Here is a 21,639-nt window from a genome sequence, read left to right on the forward strand (position 1 = left end):
CTTTGAAATTATGTTTACAAGTAATGTTGAAGAAAAGAAGTGTACACAAACATTATTTTTGGTGCTCATGTAATTTTTGCTGAATGGCAGCCATATTTGTAGTAAACAATCACTATATTTAATACTGCATAACTAAAACAACTTCAATCATAGACTCTATTCATAGACTATCCAAATTAAACTATTACTTGCATATTACAGACACTTTGTCACAATTATGTGTCTCTAAGAGCATGTATATAGATAATGCAGAACCAGATAAATATACACATGCATTACTTTTGGTGATCATATAGCTTTTTACCCAATGGCAGCCCAATGGTGGTGAACAATCATGATTTACCAATTAACTTAAAAACTTAAATACATGGAGACTTCATTAAAGTTTCTACCCCTATATTGTCAGCTTTAAACTTTCTTTTTAGACATTGACCTTTGACCTAGACCTAGACCTGGATCTTCAGGTGCTTACTGAAATTCAGCAATTCCCTACATTATCACAGACACTGGTATTTATTTGTTGCCACCAATTTCTTTTAAATCATGTCTCCATTCAGTCACATTTAAGGGGGGAAAGCTATGTCTTCTATGAAGACTTGTTCCTTCTTGTGTGTGTTTCAAATTATTACCTCACAACTAACAGATTTATACTCAAAATACAACTTTGTATCCATATTAATTAAGTAGTATGTGTTTTTTTGCATGACAGCATGAGATGTTATATAATATTTTACTTATGAAAAGAAAACAAACTTTGTACTAATGGTTTTCTTTCTATTGAAGATTTGCAGTGTATATTAATACAACTCTAACATGGCATGGTTTACTTTGATCACATGACTAATTTGCATGTTGTCATAACAACCTTCTTTCCCAGAATGTCATTCTCCCAACACACTTTCCCGCCAGTTTGTTTTTCTTGACAAGGCAAAGACTGAGAGTTGTGTGGACATACTTACACAGTAACAAAGCTGACTTTCATTCTAATTCTTCTATGACATTACTTTCTCCTTCAATGCTTTCACCTTCGGCAGTGTTAAAACTGATGCGGACAATGACAGGCTTACGGTCACTTCTTAGTGTCCTCATGATTGCGATTCCAGAGGTAACAAAATGGAACATAAAAAGCATGTCATCATGTTTGACACTGTATGGCACATACATAGAGCGAAAAAAACAACAAAGTTTGAACTTATAAATGTGTTAATGTTTTCTGAAGTTGCCAACTGTTGGGTCAAAGATTTCAATACTGTCATAAATGCTAGAAATTCACCTCAAATGAACTAAATGTGTACAAAATTTTATCAAAGTAGCCGTAACACTCAACACCTTACTGTGTTCTATTATTTAAATACCCATAGAACATACCACAAGAGGTACACTTCATCAACAAATTTGAAGAATTTAAGATCATGCAACTGTGAACTTTATATCAACTTTTAGTATAAATACCATGTTGCCATTTAAAAACATATTTCAATATTAGGACCCAGTGGCTTGAAATGAAAACAAAGTATGCATTTATATGTTCAGTCTTGACACTAGAGGGCAGCTGTCACCCATCCATCACCCTTGCACCATCTCACAACACTGTCTCTGTCACACACTCTGTTGCGTAAGAAGCTGTATGTTTGATGTGCCGCCATCTTGCTCTTTCCCCCCTAGTTCTGAAGTTGCTGAAAATGGCAAAAGGTATCCGCCAACTGCTAGACACAGTACTACAGGCCCTGCCACAGGTAAAACCTTCGATAACCACACAAAATGAACAGAAATCGCTTAAAAAGTGGAACAATCATCGTCCATGTCATGCTATCTCTCTCACTGTCTATGTCAGTCTTCTGTTTTGCTATCTCTGTGTTGCTAAATGTCATGCTATCTCCCCCACTGTCTATGTCAATCTTCTGTTTTGCTATCTCTGTGTTGCTAAATGTCATGCTATCTCTCTCACTGTCTATGTCAATCTTCTGTTTTGCTATCTCTGTGTTGCTAAATGTCATGCTATCTCCCCCACTGTCTATGTCAATCTTCTGTTTTGCTATCTCTGTGTTGCTAAATGTCACGCTATCTCCCTCACTGTCTAAGTCAATCTTCTGTTTTGCTATCTATGTGTTGCTAAATGTCATGCTATCTCTCTCACTGTCTATGTCAATCTTCTGTTTTGCTATCTCTATGTTGCTAAATGTCATGCTATCTCTCTCACTGTCTATGTCAATCTTCTGTTTTGCTATCTCTATGTTGCTAAATGTCACGCTATCTCTCTCACTGCCTATGTCAATCTTCTGTTTTGCTATCTCTGTGTTGCTAAATGTCATGCTATCTCCCTCACTGTCTATGTCAATCTTCTGTTTTGCTATCTCTGTGTTGCTAAATGTCACGCTATCTCTCTCACTGTCTATGTCAATCTTCTGTTTTGCTATCTCTGTGTTGCTAAATGTCATGCTATCTCTCTCACTGTCTATGTCAATCTTCTGTTTTGCTATCTCTGTGTTGCTAAATGTCATGCTATCTCTCTCACTGTCTATGTCAATCTTCTGTTTTGCTATCTCTGTGTTGCTAAATGTCATGCTATCTCCCCCACTGTCTATGTCAATCTTCTGTTTTGCTATCTCTATGGTGCTAAATGTCATGCTATCTCCCTCACTGCCTATGTCAATTTCTCAAATCATTCTTCAGTCACAACTATTATAATGTCATTTTCAATATCATCTGCATTTCTCATGCAAAGTTCTTCACATTTATGTAAATTTGAAGTCATTCTACTCAATTCTATACCCTTGGGTGAAAGTTTATCCCTTCTTTGTTATTTGTATGGCAGTATTTATTGTTGTTAATGTTTATTTTTGTCTGTCTCATGTTTTCCTTCTTTTCATATTTGTCTATGATTCTGTAATTATTTCATTGGTTCTTTTCATCTTATTGGTTATTGATTTAGTAAAAGTCAATTGTTTTTACCTGTACGTTTTGTGTTTTATGTCTGTTTATGTTGATGTTTATTTGTTTGTAAATAATCCAAAAATTGTCACTGTTTGACCTCATAATGGTCACCATGGGAGCTTTCTTTCAAATGGGAATCTAACTCAGTGTTGTTTGTGTATTTCTTTACTGTTTGTCATCATTTATTTTCATATTTAGTATGTATTTTTATTTATTTACATATTTGAAATATAATTTAATTTCTATATTTGAAGTATGATTTTAGTTATTTTATTTTTAGCACAACTAAACTACAATGTAGGTTCAGTAGTGCTATAGGCATCGAGCGGTGTCTGTCCGTCTGTCTGTCTGTCTGTCTGTCTGTGTGTGTGTGTGTGTGTGTGTGTGTGTGTGTGTGTGTATGTGTATGTGTATGTGTGTGGGGGTGACTTAAAAGTCAAAAACTGCCAACCCGATTACTTTGGTATTTGGTGGGGACATTACTTGTGGGGTCTAGTTGGGAAATTGTTCAAATGAAAATGATCGCATCACAGGTGTGTGATTTTGGTCAAAAAATGTGATTTTTGGTAAAAAAAACTTAAACTCAGAAACTACTTGGCAAATTGGTGCAAAATTTGGTGGTAACATTCTTAAGGGGGTTTAAAGTAAGATTTGTTCATGACATGATGATTCCATCAGTAATATGCAAATAAGGGCTAAAAATGTGTCTTATTGTCAAAATTCTTTAAACTACTCAGCAGATCGGGCTAAAATTTAACAGGGATGCATCTGTGGGTGTGTAGATGAGGAAATATTAAGCATATAATGAGCTTATCAGTAATATGCAAATTAGGTGTAAAAATGTGAATTTTGGTTGAAAATTTCTCTCAAAAAGTACTTGGTCAACGAGACTGAAACTTGGTGAGATGTTTCTAGAAGTGTTATTCTGCAGATTTTCTTCAAAATATTTTGACACAATTGGGCATAGCAACAACCAAATGGCAGTATATTTTGGTGAAACAACAACATCATCTGGTAGGCAAGTGAGTAAACATTCAAAAAATGTATGCAAATATCCCTAGCAATCATGACCACGCCCATAGTAACAGCCAAGCGGTCATGTATTTCAAAGATAACAACAGGGATTAATAGACAAATGAATAAACATTTTAAAATGTATGCAAATACGCCTAGCAACAAGACCATGCCCATAGCAACAGCCAAATGATCACTTATATTGCAAAGATAATATCAGGAATTCATACACAAGTGAACAAAAACATTCAAAAATGTATGCAAATATATCTAGCAACATGCCCATACCCATAGCAACAGCCAAATGATCGCGTATATCGCAAAGATAGCAACATGGTTGGATAGGCAACTGGATAGTCATTCAGCAAATGAACACCTATTGTTAGCATAGACTAGCATATGAATAAACATTTTTAAAATCTACAGTTGTGCTAATGCCATTTGGTGGTATTTTTAAAGTATTTTTTTTTCACATTTAGTGAAGTGTAATCATTGTTATTTATTTTACATTGGCATTACTTTCCATATTTGAAGTATGATTTTTTTGTTATTTTATAATTTTGTCAGAATTAGATATGAAATTTTTATTTTATTTTTTGTAATATTATGGTTTTAATATATATTTTATTGTTATTATTTATTGTAGTATTGGAAGTTACAAATTTTGTATTTTTGTGATGTCATTTATTTTGGATTTTCAATACCTGTATTATATTTTATTTGTGTGTGACAGTGGTTCCTCTCTACTACCAGTTTTAAGCTGCAGGTAGACTAAGGCTAGATGGAGCTAAAAACCCTCAGATATCACCTATAATACTAACATATAGAAAAGTTAATGATTAAAGTTATTTCTGAGCCTCTTACCTGTTTTTTTTAAAACATTTACTTTGCTTAGAGTTTAAAAGCATGAGTATACTGCTAAATTGTTGATGAATTAATCTAGAATTTAAAATATTCATTTCAGCCAGATGGAAAAATATCTAATATTCATGGTTATACACATTTCTCTCTCGCCTCATGTGATAGGTTGGAAATCTGGGTCTGCTGTTTTTCTTGCTTTTCTTTATCTTTGCTGCCTTAGGAGTAGAGTTATTTGGTCGACTTGGTAAGTGCCTCTCTTTTAGCTCTGCTGTCAGCAACAGCTGAGCAGAGCTTAAGGGTTAGGTTGATTCTTCATCCATCCGTCAACTTGTCTACTTTCATCTTCTCCAAAACTACTAGGTCAATTGACCTGAAATTTGTCATGTAGGTGTCATTTGATGAGCAGATATAAGTTTGTTCAAGTCTAGTTGATTGGGTCATTTTATGCAAATTAGGTCTAAAATAGAATTTTTGGTAAAAATGCTTCAAAAATCTTCTCCAAAACTGCTGGGCCAATTGAGTTCAAATGTGTTGTGTAGGTGTTGAGGGATGAGCAGATGTAAGTTTATTCAAGACAAATTTACTGGGTCATTACTATGCAAACTAGGTCTACAAATAGAATTTTTGGTAAAAATTCTTTAAAATCTTCTCCAAAACTACTTGGCCAATTGAGTTGAAATGTGTTGTGTAGGTCTAGGGATGAGCAGATATAACTTTGTTCAAGACAAGTTGATTGGGTCATTAATATGCAAATTAATGGTATAATAGAATTTTTGTGAAATGATGACTATATTATAAAAGTACAATATTTTACCAACTTGTGTGAAATGTGTTCTATAGTGTGTGTGAGTCATCATATGAAATCACTAACCACTTTATTACTTTGCTAAAACAAAATTGCATAGTGGAAGAGCTGAACAGCAGAACCACTTCTACACATGTTACAAAATCAAAACAAAAAAGAACAAAAAAACAGCAGAGCTGTTCTGACTAATAGGTCACTTTTTTAGCACAACTGAACTGAGGTTAAGTAGTGCTATAGGGATCACCTGGCATCTGTCTGTCTGTATGTGTGTGTGTCTGTGTGGATGTGTGTGTGTGTAAACAACTTAAAGTCAAAAATCGCTGAAATGATTGCCATGATATTTGGTTGATCCATTACCTTGGGTGCCTAGTTGGGAAATTGTTCAAATCAAAATGAATAAACATTCAAAAAATGTATGTAAATTTGCCTAGCAACATGACCATGCCCATAGCAACAACCAAACCAGGCCGATCGGCCTTGTCGTCTTTGCAAGAAGATTTTTTTTGTTTTTCACAGAGACCATGCCCCCTCATTAATTATTTGGATGTCTAATACCAGGCTCACTAATAGGTCTAGAGAGTTGGTTTTTGCCGGACATGGATCAGTATAGGACCAAAATTTGTTCCCATATTTTAGGGTGGCCTTTACCATAGAATTTGATTTATTATGTTCATATCTAATTCTAGGCAATCTAATAGGGTTGGGGATGCAGTTTTTGGTTGAAATGCTCTACTATGGGACCAAAGTTATTTCCTAAACTTTGGGTTGACCTTTCACCTACTTTCACATCTGCCTGTACAACAAGTGTACACCTGGTATTTGGTGGAATGTGGGTAACTATGGGACCAAATATATTTCCGAAATTTTTGGGATGACCTTTGACCTACTTTTACATATCTCATCATCTCTAATGTGCACGTGCAGGTAGAATGTCTCGGAATCTGGTACTTGAACAGTCTTTTAATATTAATTAGGTATTTGCATAATAACTGGATATTCTGCTTAAAGAATAACTGAAGATTCATAGTTTGTAGGATATTATTGTCATTCAATAAAGTATTTATTTTGCATAATTGATTTGGGTAATTTGCACAGTCACATGCAAGATTATTGAAGACAATGTTGTACAATTATTAACTTGTCATAATTTTACTTTTCCAGCCTGTACAGAAACAAATCCTTGTGCAGGGTTAGGAAGGCATGCTTCATTCCGGGATTTTGGCATGGCATTCCTGACACTGTTCCGGATATCTACTGGGGATAATTGGAATGGTATTATGAAGGTAATGTTAATGTTACTTTTAACTACTAGTATTTTCATCTTTTAGATTTAACTCAATGATACTGATTCTGTCTTTCAGTAGCATTGACTATACTGGGTTAATGATGACTTTAATAGTACAGGATATTTAGTTCCAGAGGGCTAGGGAGCCCTCTTGGAACTGATTGTCTTGCTTGGAACACTGGTTTCTTTCTTTCTCGACTTGACAGATGGCATTTTCCTTACTACATCCCACGCAGTATGCTACGACGCTGCCCATAAGGCTTTGCGGTATCTGCTTATGAAATCTGGTTGCTAGGGGGTATATTGGATGCTGAAATCATGATTTATACATATTTTATGCATGATATTTCATTTGGGTAACTTTTTTCAGCTTGTTTTGCGGCAACAAAAGTCAAATGACAATTGAATGGATCCTATTCTGTCAAACGATTTTTTTTCATTCTCGGACATCAACGCAAGCTCTAAGCATAAAGTCGGTCTCAGTACAGCTGAACTAATAGGTTCAGTAGTACTATAGGCATGGCAAAGTGTCTGTCTGTCTGTCTGTCTGTGTCTGTCTGAATGTCTGTGTGTAGATGTCTGTCTGTGTGTGTGTATGTGTGTAAACAACTTAAAGTCAAAAATACCAGACCGATTGCCATGATATTTGGTGGGTGTATTACCTTGAGTGTTTAGTTGGGAAATTGTTCAAATCAAAATGATCTTACCACCAGTGTGTGATTTGGAGTAAAAAAACTTAAACCCAAAAACTACCGCGCAGATCGGTCTGAAATTCGGTGGGAACATTCTTATGTGTGTGTAGATTAAGAATTGTTCATGATATGATGGTCCCATCAGTGATATGCAAATTAGGGCTAAAAATGTGTCTTTTTGGTCAAAAATCTTTAATTCCAAAAGTACTCAGCAAATTGGGCTGAAATTTAACAGGGATGCATCTGGAGGTGTATAGATGAAGAAATATGAAGCATATTATGATCTCATCAGTGATATGCAAATTAGTTGTAAAAATGTGAATTTTGGTCAAAAAACTTGTATCTCAAAATGTACTTGATCAATGAGACTGAAACTTGGCAAGATGTTTCTGGAAGTGTTATTCAGCAGATTGTCATCAAAAGATTTTGACACAATTGGCCCTAGCAACCATGACCATGCCCTTAGCAACAACCAAATGGCAGTATATTTTGATCAAATAACATCTGATAGGTAAGTGAACCAACATTCAAAAAGTATGCAAATATGCCTAGCAACAAGACCACACCCATGGCAACAGCCAAATGATAATGTATATTGCAAAGATAAGAACAGGGATTAATAGACAAACGAATAAACATTCAAAAAATGTATGCAAATGTGCCTAGCAACAAGACGATGCCCATAGCAACAGCCAAATGATCACATCTTGTAAAGATAACGGGGATTAATAGACAATTGAATAAACATTCAAAAAATGTATGTAAATATGCCTAGCAACAAGTCCACGCCCATAGCAACAGCCAAATGATCGCGTACATTGCAAAGATAATATCAGGAATTCATACACAAGTGAACATATAAAAATGTATGCAAATATATCTAACAACATGACCATTCCCATAGCAACAGCCAAATGATAGCATATATCGCAAAGATAGCGACATGCATGGTTGGATAGGCAACTGGATAGTCATTCAGCAAATGAATACCTATTGTTAGCATGGACTAGCATATGGATAAACATTTTTAAAAACTGTACAGTTGTGCTACAACGCCATTGACGGTATTTTTTGCAGGATACACTACGGACAGCACCAGCATGTGACAATAGTTCTGACTGTAACTTCAACTGTTGTGCAAGTGCCATACTATCTCCCATCTACTTTGTCAGTTTTGTACTCATGGCGCAGTTCGTCCTTGTCAACGTAGTGGTAGCTGTCTTGATGAAACATCTTGAAGAATCTCATAAGATGGACCAAGATGATGATGAGGAGGATCAGGCAATTGCAGCAGAAGTGAAGAAAGAGATTGAGGAAGAGGCTGCTAGGAAACAAAAAGAGGAAGTGAGTCATAGTAATGCTATTTCTATGTTCAGTGACTGGTTATATAACTTTGCACTTTGGTCTGTGTGTTAAACTCCTAAATATACCACTGGAAAACTGTAATTCCTAAATAACCAATACCACTGGAAAACTGTAATTCCTAAATAACCAATACCACTGGAAAACTATAATTCATAAATAACCAATACCACTGGAAAACTGTAATTCCTAAATTACCAATACCACTGGAATACTATAATTCCTAAATAACCAATACCACTGGAAAACTGTAATTCCTAAATTACCAATACAATGGAAAACTGTAATTCCTAAATAACCAATACCACTGGAAAACTGTAATTCCTAAATTACCAATACCACTGGAATACTATAATTCCTAAATAACCAATACCACTGGAAAACTGTAATTCCTAAATTACCAATACAATGGAAAACTGTAATTCCTAAATAACCAATACCACTGGAAAACTGTAATTCCTAAATTACCAATACCACTGGAAAACTGTAATTCCTAAATTACCAATACCACTGGAATACTATAATTCCTAAATAACCAATACCACTGGAAAACTGTAATTCCTAAATTACCAATACAATGGAAAACTGTACTTCTTAAATAACCAATGCCACTGGAAAACAATAATTCCTAAATAACCAATACCACTGGAAAACTGTAATTCCTAAATAACCAATACCACTGGAAAACTGTTCTTCCTAAATAATCAATACCACTGGAAAACTATAATTCATAAATAACCAATAACACTGGAAAACTGTTCTTCCTAAATAACCAATACCACTGGAAAACTGTTCTTCCTAAATAACCAATACTACTGGAAAACTGTAATTCCTAACTAACCAATAACACTGGAAAACTGTTCTTCCTAAATAACCAATACCACTGGAAAACTATAATTCATAAATAACCAATAACACTGGAAAACTGTTCTTCCTAAATAACCAATACCACTGGAAAACTGTAATTCCTAAATAACCAATATCACTGGAAAACTGTAATTCCTAAATAACCAATACCACTGGAAAACTATAATTCCTAAATTACCAATAACACTGGAAAACTTTTGATGATGTCAATAGTCATCATACATGTATTTACAAGACATGGAAATCTGCTAATAAAGGTTTAAGCTAGTGTGTAACTTTATCAGAATCACTATGATGTCATCAGTATGCTAATTTACCACATACACTCATGTGACTACATTTTGGGGGTATCACGTGACAGAAAATTTCTGTGATGTATGCTGTGCCAAAGTGACTTCTGCACTTAGTTATCTCAGCAACCTACCAACTGTGAATCTTGTCACCAAATATGCTGTGCATGGCATAGTATTATGCTATAAATCTGTTTTCGGGCTAAACTTATTTTATAGTCTCTGCCTTTTATTCTCTTATTTCAATTTCATTGTTTTAATTTTTTCAGGAACCCAATGCAGCATCTAGTTTGCTTCAGGTACTTATTTGTTTTTGCTTATATCATTTTTTTTTTGTTTTTTTTTTTTTGTTTTTGGGGGTTTTTTTGTTTTTGTTTTTTGGGGGGGTGTGTTTTGTTCACTGCTATTATCTAATAACTAACTTGTGATGACATCTTTGTGTTATCCTGTCCTTCCTACTAAAGACATGTAATTTTTCACCGCTAAAAATCATTTTATGGAAGGAGATATAAACTAAATGTTAGTTCTGTTTCTCTATATTCCTTCATTGTGCTAGAATTTTACAGGTGCCAATGCCATTCATATTGAATCTGCAAATGAGGTACTATACCCTACATGTTATCAAGTGATTTTTCTGTGGAAAAAAGTGCTGATTATCAGGCAACACTTTTACCACTATTTCAAGTGTTTTACACACTATGCAATGCCATTGCAAATGTTTGCCCCAATGTGTAACCATGTCATTGTAAGTATTTGCTTAACTGTGCCACACCATAGTGTTTTATACAATGTGCTCTACCATTGCAAGAGTTGGCCACAATGTACACCACACCATTACAAGTGTTTGCCGCAATGTACACCACACCATTACAAGTGTTTGCCGCAATTTACCACACCATTGCATGTATTGCCACAATTTACCACACCATTGCAAGAGTTTGCCACAATGTACACCACACCATTACAAGTGTTTGCCGCAATTTACCATACCATTGCAAGTGTTTGCCACAATTTACCACACTATTGCAAGTGTTTGCCACAATTTACCACACTATTGCAAGTGTTTGCCACAATTTACCACACCATTGCACGTATTGCCACAATGTACCACACCATTTCAAGTGTTTGCCGCAATGTACATTACAAGTGTTTGCCAGTGTACCACACAATTGCAAGTGTTGCTGCAATGTACCCCACCTTTTAAGTGTTTGCCATGTTGTAATTGGACCTCATATCAAAGTCTATGTTGTAATTGGACCTCATATCATACTCTGTATTATAAATGGACCTCATATCATAGTCTATGTTGTAATTCAACCTCATATCATAGTCTATGTTGTAATTGAACCTCATATCATAGTCTATGTTGTAATTGGACCTCATATCAAAGTCTATGTTGTAATTGGACCACATGTCAAAGTCTATGTTGTAATTGGACCTCATATCATAGTCTATGTTGTATTTGGACAACATGTCAAAGTCTATGTTGTAATTGGACCTCATACCAAAGTCTATGTTGTAATTGGACCACATGTCAAAGTCTATGTTGTAATTGGACCTCATATCATAGTCTATGTTGTAATTGGACCACATGTCAAAGTCTATGTTGTAATTGGACCTCATATCAAAGTCTGTGTTGTAATTGGACCACATGTCAAAGTCTATGTTGTAATTGGACCTCATATCAAAGTCTGTGTTGTAATTTGACCTCATATCAAACTCTATGTTGTAATTGGACCTCATATCAAGGTCTATGTTGTAATTCAACCTCATATCAAAGTCTATGTTGTAATTGGACCTCATATCAAAGTCTATGTTGTAATTGGACCTCATATCATAGTCTATGTTGTAATTGGACCACATGTCAAAGTCTATGTTGTAATTGGACCTCATATCATAGTCTATGTTGTAATTAGACCTCATATCAAAGTCTATGTTGTAATTGGACCTCATATCATAGTCTATGTTGTAATTGGACCTCATATCAAAGTCTATGTTGTAATTGGACCTCATATCATAGTCTATGTTGTAATTGGACCTAATATCAAAGTCTATGTTGTAATTGGACCACATGTCAAAGTCTATGTTGTAATTGGACCTCATATCATAGTCTATGTTGTAATTGGACCTCATATCAAAGTCTATGTTGTAATTGGACCTCATATCAAAGTCTATGTTGTAATTGGACCTCATATCATAGTCTATGTTGTAATTGGACCTCATATCAAAGTCTATGTTGTAATTGGACCTCATATCAAAGTCTGTGTTGTAATTTGACCTCATATCATAGTCTATGTTGTAATTGGACCTCATATCAAAGTCTATGCTGTAATTGGACCACATGTCAAAGTCTATGTTGTAATTGGACCTCATATCATAGTCTGTGTTGTAATTGGACCTCATATCAAAGTCTATGTTGTAATTGGACCTCATATCATAGTCTATGTTGTAATTGGACCTCATATCATAGTCTATGTTTTAATTGGACCTCATATCAAAGTCTATGTTGTAATTGGACCTCATATCATAGTCTATGTTGTAATTGGACCTCATATCAAAGTCTATGTTGTAATTGGACCACATGTCAAAGTCTATGTTGTAATTGGACCTCATATCAAAGTCTGTGTTGTAATTTGACCTCATATCATAGTCTATGTTGTAATTGGACCTCATATCAAAGTCTATGTTGTAATTGGACCACATGTCAAAGTCTATGTTGTAATTGGACCTCATATCATAGTCTATGTTGTAATTGGACCACATGTCAAAGTCTATGTTGTAATTGGACCACATGTCAAAGTCTATGTTGTAATTGGACCTCATACCAAAGTCTATGTTGTAATTGGACCACATGTCAAAGTCTATGTTGTAATTGGACCTCATATCATAGTCTATGTTGTAATTGGACCACATGTCAAAGTCTATGTTGTAATTGGACCTCATATCAAAGTCTATGTTGTAATTGGACCTCATATCAAAGTCTGTGTTGTAATTTGACCTCATATCAAACTCTATGTTGTAATTGGACCTCATATCATAGTCTATGTTGTAATTCGACCTCATATCATAATCTATGTTGTAATTGGACCCCATATCAAAGTCTATGTTGTAATTGGACCTCATATCAAAGTCTATGTTGTAATTGGACCTCATATCATAGTCTATGTTGTAATTGGACCTCATATCATAGTCTATGTTGTAATTGGACCTCATATCAAAGTCTATGTTGTAATTGGACCTCATATCAAAGTCTATGTTGTATTTAAGTGATGTCAGTCCCTAGTCTATGTTTTTTGGTAAATTCCCATTTCATATCAATTTGTCAAAACTGAATGTGTGTGTGTGTGTGGGGGGGGGGGGGTAGTCCTTGACTTAAGCCATGTCATATGTATACAGGTTTGGTAACTTACAGCAAAGTTGTCTTTTTGTGTGCCAAGCTGAATTATTTATGTTTTTCAAAAATACCCTGCATGAATATGTTTCATTTCTCATACACCTGACTCTTTGCCCTTATTCCATTTGATATACATTCTTTCCTCCATTTTATCATTTCCATGGGATCCATTTCAACAGCATGAAATGACATACATGGAAGATGATGGGGATGATTGTTGTCATGGCAGTGATGATAGTAGTGATGATGAGCATCTTAGTGCCGAGCATAAGAAATATTCTGAGGTAGACGTTATGATTTAGATTTAGTTGTAATGTGAATGAAAACCATGCAGCTGATAATAGTACCCTACATGTCAGCTGATAATAGTACCCTACATGTCAACTGATAATAGTACCCTACATGTCAACTGATAGTAGTACCCTACATGTCAACTGATAATAGTACCCTACATGTCAACTGATAATAGTACCCTACATGTCAACTGATAGTAGTACCCTACATGTCAACTGATAGTAGTACCCTACATGTCAACTGATAATAGTACCCTACATGTCAACTGATAATAGTACCCTACATGTCAACTGATAATAGTACCCTACATATCAACTGATAGTAGTACCCTACATGTCAACTGATAATAGTACCCTACATGTCAACTGATAATAGTACCCTACATGTCAACTGATAATAGTACCCTACATGTCAACTTATAATAGTACCCTACATGTCAACTGATAATAGTACCCTACATGTCAACTGATAATAGTACCCTACATGTCAGCTGATAATAGTACCCTACATGTCAACTGATAATAGTACCCTACATGTCAACTGATAATAGTACCCTACCGGTACATGTCAACTGATAATAGTACCCTACATGTCAACTGATAATATTACCCTACATGTCAACTGATAATATTACCCTACATGTCAACTGATAATAGTACCCTACATGTCAACTGATAATGGTACCCTACATGTCAACTGATAATAGTACCCTACATGTCAGCTGATAATAGTACCCTACATGTCAGCTGATAATAGTACCCTACATGTCAACTGATAACAGTACCCTACATGTCAACTGATAATAGTATCCTACATGTCAACTGATAATGGTACCCTACATGTCAACTGATAATAGTACCCTACATGTCAAGTGATAATAGTACCCTACATGTCAACTGATAACAGTACCCTACATGTCAACTGATAATAGTACCCTACATGTCAACTGATAATAGTACCCTACATGTCAACTGATAATAGTACCCTACATGTCAGCTGATAATAGTACCCTACATGTCAACTGATAATCGTACCCTACATGTCAACTGATAATAGTACCCTACATGTCAACTGATAATAGTACCCTACATGTCAGCTGATAATAGTACCCTACATGTCAACTGATAATGGTACCCTACATGTCAGCTGATAATAGTACCCTACATGTCAACTGATAATAGTACCCTACATGTCAACTGATAATAGTACCCTACATGTCAGCTGATAATAGTACCCTACATGTCAACTGATAATGGTACCCTACATGTCAACTGATAATAGTACCCTACATGTCAGCTGATAATAGTACCCTACATGTCAACTGATAACAGTACCCTACATGTCAACTGATAATAGTACCCTACATGTCAACTGATAATAGTACCCTACATGTCAGCTGATAGTAGTACCCTACATGCCAACTGATAATAGTACCCTACATGTCAACTGATAATGGTACCCTACATGTCAACTGATAATAGTACCCTACATGTCAACTGATAATAGTACCCTACATGTCAACTGATAATAGTACCCTACATGTCAGCTGATAATAGTACCCTACATGTCAACTGATAACAGTACCCTACATGTCAACTGATAATAGTACCCTACATGTCAACTGATAATAGTATCCTACATGTCAACTGATAATAGTACCCTACATGTCAGCTGATAATAGTACCCTACATGTCAACTGATAATAGTATCCTACATGTCAACTGATAATAGTACCCTACATGTCAACTGATAATAGTATCCTACATGTCAACTGATAATAGTACCCTACATGTCAACTGATAATAGTACCCTACATGTCAACTGATAATAGTACCCTACATGTCAACTGATAATGGTACCCTACATGTCAACTGATAATAGTACCCTACATGTCAGCTGATAATAGTACCCTACATGTCAACTGATAATAGTACCCTACATGTCAACTGATAATAGTACCCTACATGTCAACTGATAATAGTACCCTACATGTCAACTGATAATAGTACCCTACATGTCAACTGATAATAGTACCCTACATGTCAGCTGATAATAGTATCCTACATGTCAACTGATAATAGTACCCTACATGTCAACTGATAATAGTACCCTACATGTCAACTGATAATAGTATCCTACATGTCAACTGATAATAGTACCCTACATGTCAACTGATAATAGTACCCTACATGACAACTGATAATAGTACCCTACATGTCAACTGATAATAGTACCCTACATGTCAACTGATAATAGTATCCTACATGTCAACTGATAATAGTACCCTACATGTCAACTGATAATAGTACCCTACATGTCAACTGATAATGGTACCCTACATGTCAGCTGATAACAGTACCCTACATGTCAGCTGATAAAAGTACCCTACATGTCAACTGATAATAGTACCCTATATGTCAACTGATAACAGTACCCTACATGTCAACTGATAATAGTACCCTACATGTCAACTGATAACAGTACATATATACCCTACATGTCAACTGATAACAGTACCCTACATGTCAACTGATAATAGTACCCTACATGTCAACTGATAACAGTACATATATACCCTACATGTCAACTGATAATAGTACCCTACATGTCAACTGATAATAGTACCCTACATGTCAACTGATAATCGTACCCTACATGTCAACTGATAATAGTACCCTACATGTCAACTGATAATAGTATCCTACATGTCAGCTGATAATAGTACCCTACATGTCAACTGATAATAGTACCCTACATGTCAGCTGATAATAGTACCCTACATGTCAGCTGATAATAGTACCCTACATGTCAGCTGATAATAGTACCCTACATGTCAACTGATAATAGTATCCTACATGTCAACTGATAATAGTACCCTACATGTCAGCTGATAGTAGTATCCTACATGTCAACTGATAATAGTACCCTACATGTCAACTGATAATAGTACCCTACATGTCAACTGATAATAGTATCCTACATGTCAACTGATAATAGTATCCTACATGTCAACTGATAATAGTATCCTACATGTCAACTGATAATAGTACCCTACATGTCAGCTGATAATAGTATCCTACATGTCAACTGATAATAGTACCCTACATGTCAGCTGATAATAGTACCCTACATGTCAACTGATAATAGTATCCTACATGTCAACTGATAATAGTACCCTACATGTCAACTGATAATAGTATCCTACATGTCAACTGATAATAGTACCCTACATGTCAACTGATAATAGTACCCTACATGTCAACTGATAATAGTACCCTACATGTCAACTGATAATGGTACCCTACATGTCAACTGATAATAGTACCCTACATGTCAGCTGATAATAGTACCCTACATGTCAACTGATAATAGTACCCTACATGTCAACTGATAATAGTACCCTACATGTCAACTGATAATAGTACCCTACATGTCAACTGATAATAGTACCCTACATGTCAACTGATAATGGTACCCTACATGTCAGCTGATAATAGTACCCTACATGTCAGCTGATAATAGTACCCTACATGTCAACTGATAATAGTATCCTACATGTCAACTGATAATAGTACCCTACATGTCAACTGATAATAGTACCCTACATGTCAACTGATAATAGTACCCTACATGTCAACTGATAATAGTACCCTACATGTCAACTGATAATAGTACCCTACATGTCAACTGATAATAGTACCCAACATGTCAACTGATAATAGTACCCTACATGTCAACTGATAATGGTACCCTACATGTCAGCTGATAACAGTACCCTACATGTCAGCTGATAATAGTACCCTACATGTCAACTGATAATAGTACCCTACATGTCAACTGATAACAGTACCCTACATGTCAACTGATAATAGTACCCTACATGTCAACTGATAATAGTACCCTACATGTCAGCTGATAATAGTACCCTACATGTCAACTGATAATAGTATCCTACATGTCAACTGATAATAGTACCCTACATGTCAACTGATAATAGTACCCTACATGTCAACTGATAATGGTACCCTACATGTCAACTGATAATGGTACCCTACATGTCAGCTGATAACAGTACCCTACATGTCAGCTGATAAAAGTACCCTACATGTCAACTGATAATAGTACCCTATATGTCAACTGATAACAGTACCCTACATGTCAACTGATAATAGTACCCTACATGTCAACTGATAACAGTACATATATACCCTACATGTCAACTGATAACAGTACCCTACATGTCAACTGATAATAGTACCCTACATGTCAACTGATAACAGTACATATATACCCTACATGTCAACTGATAATAGTACCCTACATGTCAACTGATAATAGTACCCTACATGTCAACTGATAATCGTACCCTACATGTCAACTGATAATAGTACCCTACATGTCAACTGATAATAGTATCCTACATGTCAGCTGATAATAGTACCCTACATGTCAACTGATAATAGTACCCTACATGTCAGCTGATAATAGTACCCTACATGTCAGCTGATAATAGTACCCTACATGTCAGCTGATAATAGTACCCTACATGTCAGCTGATAATAGTATCCTACATGTCAACTGATAATAGTACCCTACATGTCAGCTGATAGTAGTATCCTACATGTCAACTGATAATAGTACCCTACATGTCAACTGATAATAGTACCCTACATGTCAACTGATAATAGTATCCTACATGTCAACTGATAATAGTATCCTACATGTCAACTGATAATAGTATCCTACATGTCAACTGATAATAGTATCCTACATGTCAACTGATAATAGTACCCTACATGTCAGCTGATAATAGTATCCTACATGTCAACTGATAATAGTACCCTACATGTCAGCTGATAATAGTACCCTACATGTCAACTGATAATAGTATCCTACATGTCAACTGATAATAGTACCCTACATGTCAACTGATAATAGTATCCTACATGTCAACTGATAATAGTACCCTACATGTCAACTGATAATAGTACCCTACATGTCAACTGATAATAGTACCCTACATGTCAACTGATAATGGTACCCTACATGTCAACTGATAATAGTACCCTACATGTCAGCTGATAATAGTACCCTACATGTCAACTGATAATAGTACCCTACATGTCAACTGATAATAGTACCCTACATGTCAACTGATAATAGTACCCTACATGTCAACTGATAATAGTACCCTACATGTCAACTGATAATGGTACCCTACATGTCAGCTGATAATAGTACCCTACATGTCAGCTGATAATAGTACCCTACATGTCAACTGATAATAGTATCCTACATGTCAACTGATAATAGTACCCTACATGTCAACTGATAATAGTACCCTACATGTCAACTGATAATAGTACCCTACATGTCAACTGATAATAGTACCCTACATGTCAACTGATAATAGTACCCTACATGTCAACTGATAATAGTACCCAACATGTCAACTGATAATAGTACCCTACATGTCAACTGATAATGGTACCCTACATGTCAGCTGATAACAGTACCCTACATGTCAGCTGATAATAGTACCCTACATGTCAACTGATAATAGTACCCTACATGTCAACTGATAACAGTACCCTACATGTCAACTGATAATAGTACCCTACATGTCAACTGATAATAGTACCCTACATGTCAGCTGATAATAGTACCCTACATGTCAACTGATAATAGTATCCTACATGTCAACTGATAATAGTACCCTACATGTCAACTGATAATAGTATCCTACATGTCAACTGATAATAGTACCCTACATGTCAACTGATAATAGTACCCTACATGTCAACTGATAATAGTACCCTACATGTCAACTGATAATGGTACCCTACATGTCAACTGATAATAGTACCCTACATGTCAGCTGATAATAGTACCCTACATGTCAACTGATAATAGTACCCTACATGTCAACTGATAATAGTACCCTACATGTCAACTGATAATAGTACCCTACATGTCAACTGATAATAGTACCCTACATGTCAACTGATAATAGTACCCTACATGTCAGCTGATAATAGTATCCTACATGTCAACTGATAATAGTACCCTACATGTCAACTGATAATAGTACCCTACATGTCAACTGATAATAGTATCCTACATGTCAACTGATAATAGTACCCTACATGTCAACTGATAATAGTACCCTACATGACAACTGATAATAGTACCCTACATGTCAACTGATAATAGTACCCTACATGTCAACTGATAATAGTATCCTACATGTCAACTGATAATAGTACCCTACATGTCAACTGATAATAGTACCCTACATGTCAACTGATAATGGTACCCTACATGTCAGCTGATAACAGTACCCTACATGTCAGCTGATAAAAGTACCCTACATGTCAACTGATAATAGTACCCTATATGTCAACTGATAACAGTACCCTACATGTCAACTGATAATAGTACCCTACATGTCAACTGATAACAGTACATATATACCCTACATGTCAACTGATAACAGTACCCTACATGTCAACTGATAATAGTACCCTACATGTCAACTGATAACAGTACATATATACCCTACATGTCAACTGATAATAGTACCCTACATGTCAACTGATAATAGTACCCTACATGTCAACTGATAATCGTACCCTACATGTCAACTGATAATAGTACCCTACATGTCAACTGATAATAGTATCCTACATGTCAGCTGATAATAGTACCCTACATGTCAACTGATAATAGTACCCTACATGTCAGCTGATAATAGTACCCTACATGTCAGCTGATAATAGTACCCTACATGTCAGCTGATAATAGTACCCTACATGTCAACTGATAATAGTATCCTACATGTCAACTGATAATAGTACCCTACATGTCAGCTGATAGTAGTATCCTACATGTCAACTGATAATAGTACCCTACATGTCAACTGATAATAGTACCCTACATGTCAACTGATAATAGTATCCTACATGTCAACTGATAATAGTATCCTACATGTCAACTGATAATAGTATCCTACATGTCAACTGATAATAGTACCCTACATGTCAGCTGATAATAGTATCCTACATGTCAACTGATAATAGTACCCTACATGTCAGCTGATAATAGTACCCTACATGTCAACTGATAATAGTATCCTACATGTCAACTGATAATAGTACCCTACATGTCAACTGATAATAGTATCCTACATGTCAACTGATAATAGTACCCTACATGTCAACTGATAATAGTACCCTACATGTCAACTGATAATAGTACCCTACATGTCAACTGATAATGGTACCCTACATGTCAACTGATAATAGTACCCTACATGTCAGCTGATAATAGTACCCTACATGTCAACTGATAATAGTACCCTACATGTCAACTGATAATAGTACCCTACATGTCAACTGATAATAGTACCCTACATGTCAACTGATAATAGTACCCTACATGTCAACTGATAATGGTACCCTACATGTCAGCTGATAATAGTACCCTACATGTCAGCTGATAATAGTACCCTACATGTCAACTGATAATAGTATCCTACATGTCAACTGATAATAGTACCCTACATGTCAACTGATAATAGTACCCTACATGTCAACTGATAATAGTACCCTACATGTCAACTGATAATAGTACCCTACATGTCAACTGATAATAGTACCCTACATGTCAACTGATAATAGTACCCAACATGTCAACTGATAATAGTACCCTACATGTCAACTGATAATGGTACCCTACATGTCAGCTGATAACAGTACCCTACATGTCAGCTGATAATAGTACCCTACATGTCAACTGATAATAGTACCCTACATGTCAACTGATAACAGTACCCTACATGT

At 35.6% G+C, this 21,639-nt stretch overlaps 1 protein-coding gene across 1 annotated transcript in view; it reads left to right on the forward strand.

The window, feature by feature from the left end:
- The window catches only part of LOC144435550 (voltage-dependent T-type calcium channel subunit alpha-1G-like), a 260,713-nt gene that overhangs the window by 215,266 nt on the left and 23,808 nt on the right, over positions 1–21,639 (forward strand). The window contains exons 27-30 of the mRNA XM_078124138.1: positions 1,666–1,736; positions 4,975–5,053; positions 6,776–6,897; positions 8,669–8,935. Of these exons, the coding sequence (XP_077980264.1) occupies positions 1,666–1,736; positions 4,975–5,053; positions 6,776–6,897; positions 8,669–8,935 (539 nt within the window). The remainder of the gene's footprint in view (positions 1–1,665; positions 1,737–4,974; positions 5,054–6,775; positions 6,898–8,668; positions 8,936–21,639) is intronic.

The sequence above is a fragment of the Glandiceps talaboti genome, chromosome 5 (assembly GCF_964340395.1).
Source record: "Glandiceps talaboti chromosome 5, keGlaTala1.1, whole genome shotgun sequence".
Classification (NCBI taxonomy): Eukaryota; Metazoa; Hemichordata; class Enteropneusta; family Spengelidae; genus Glandiceps; species Glandiceps talaboti.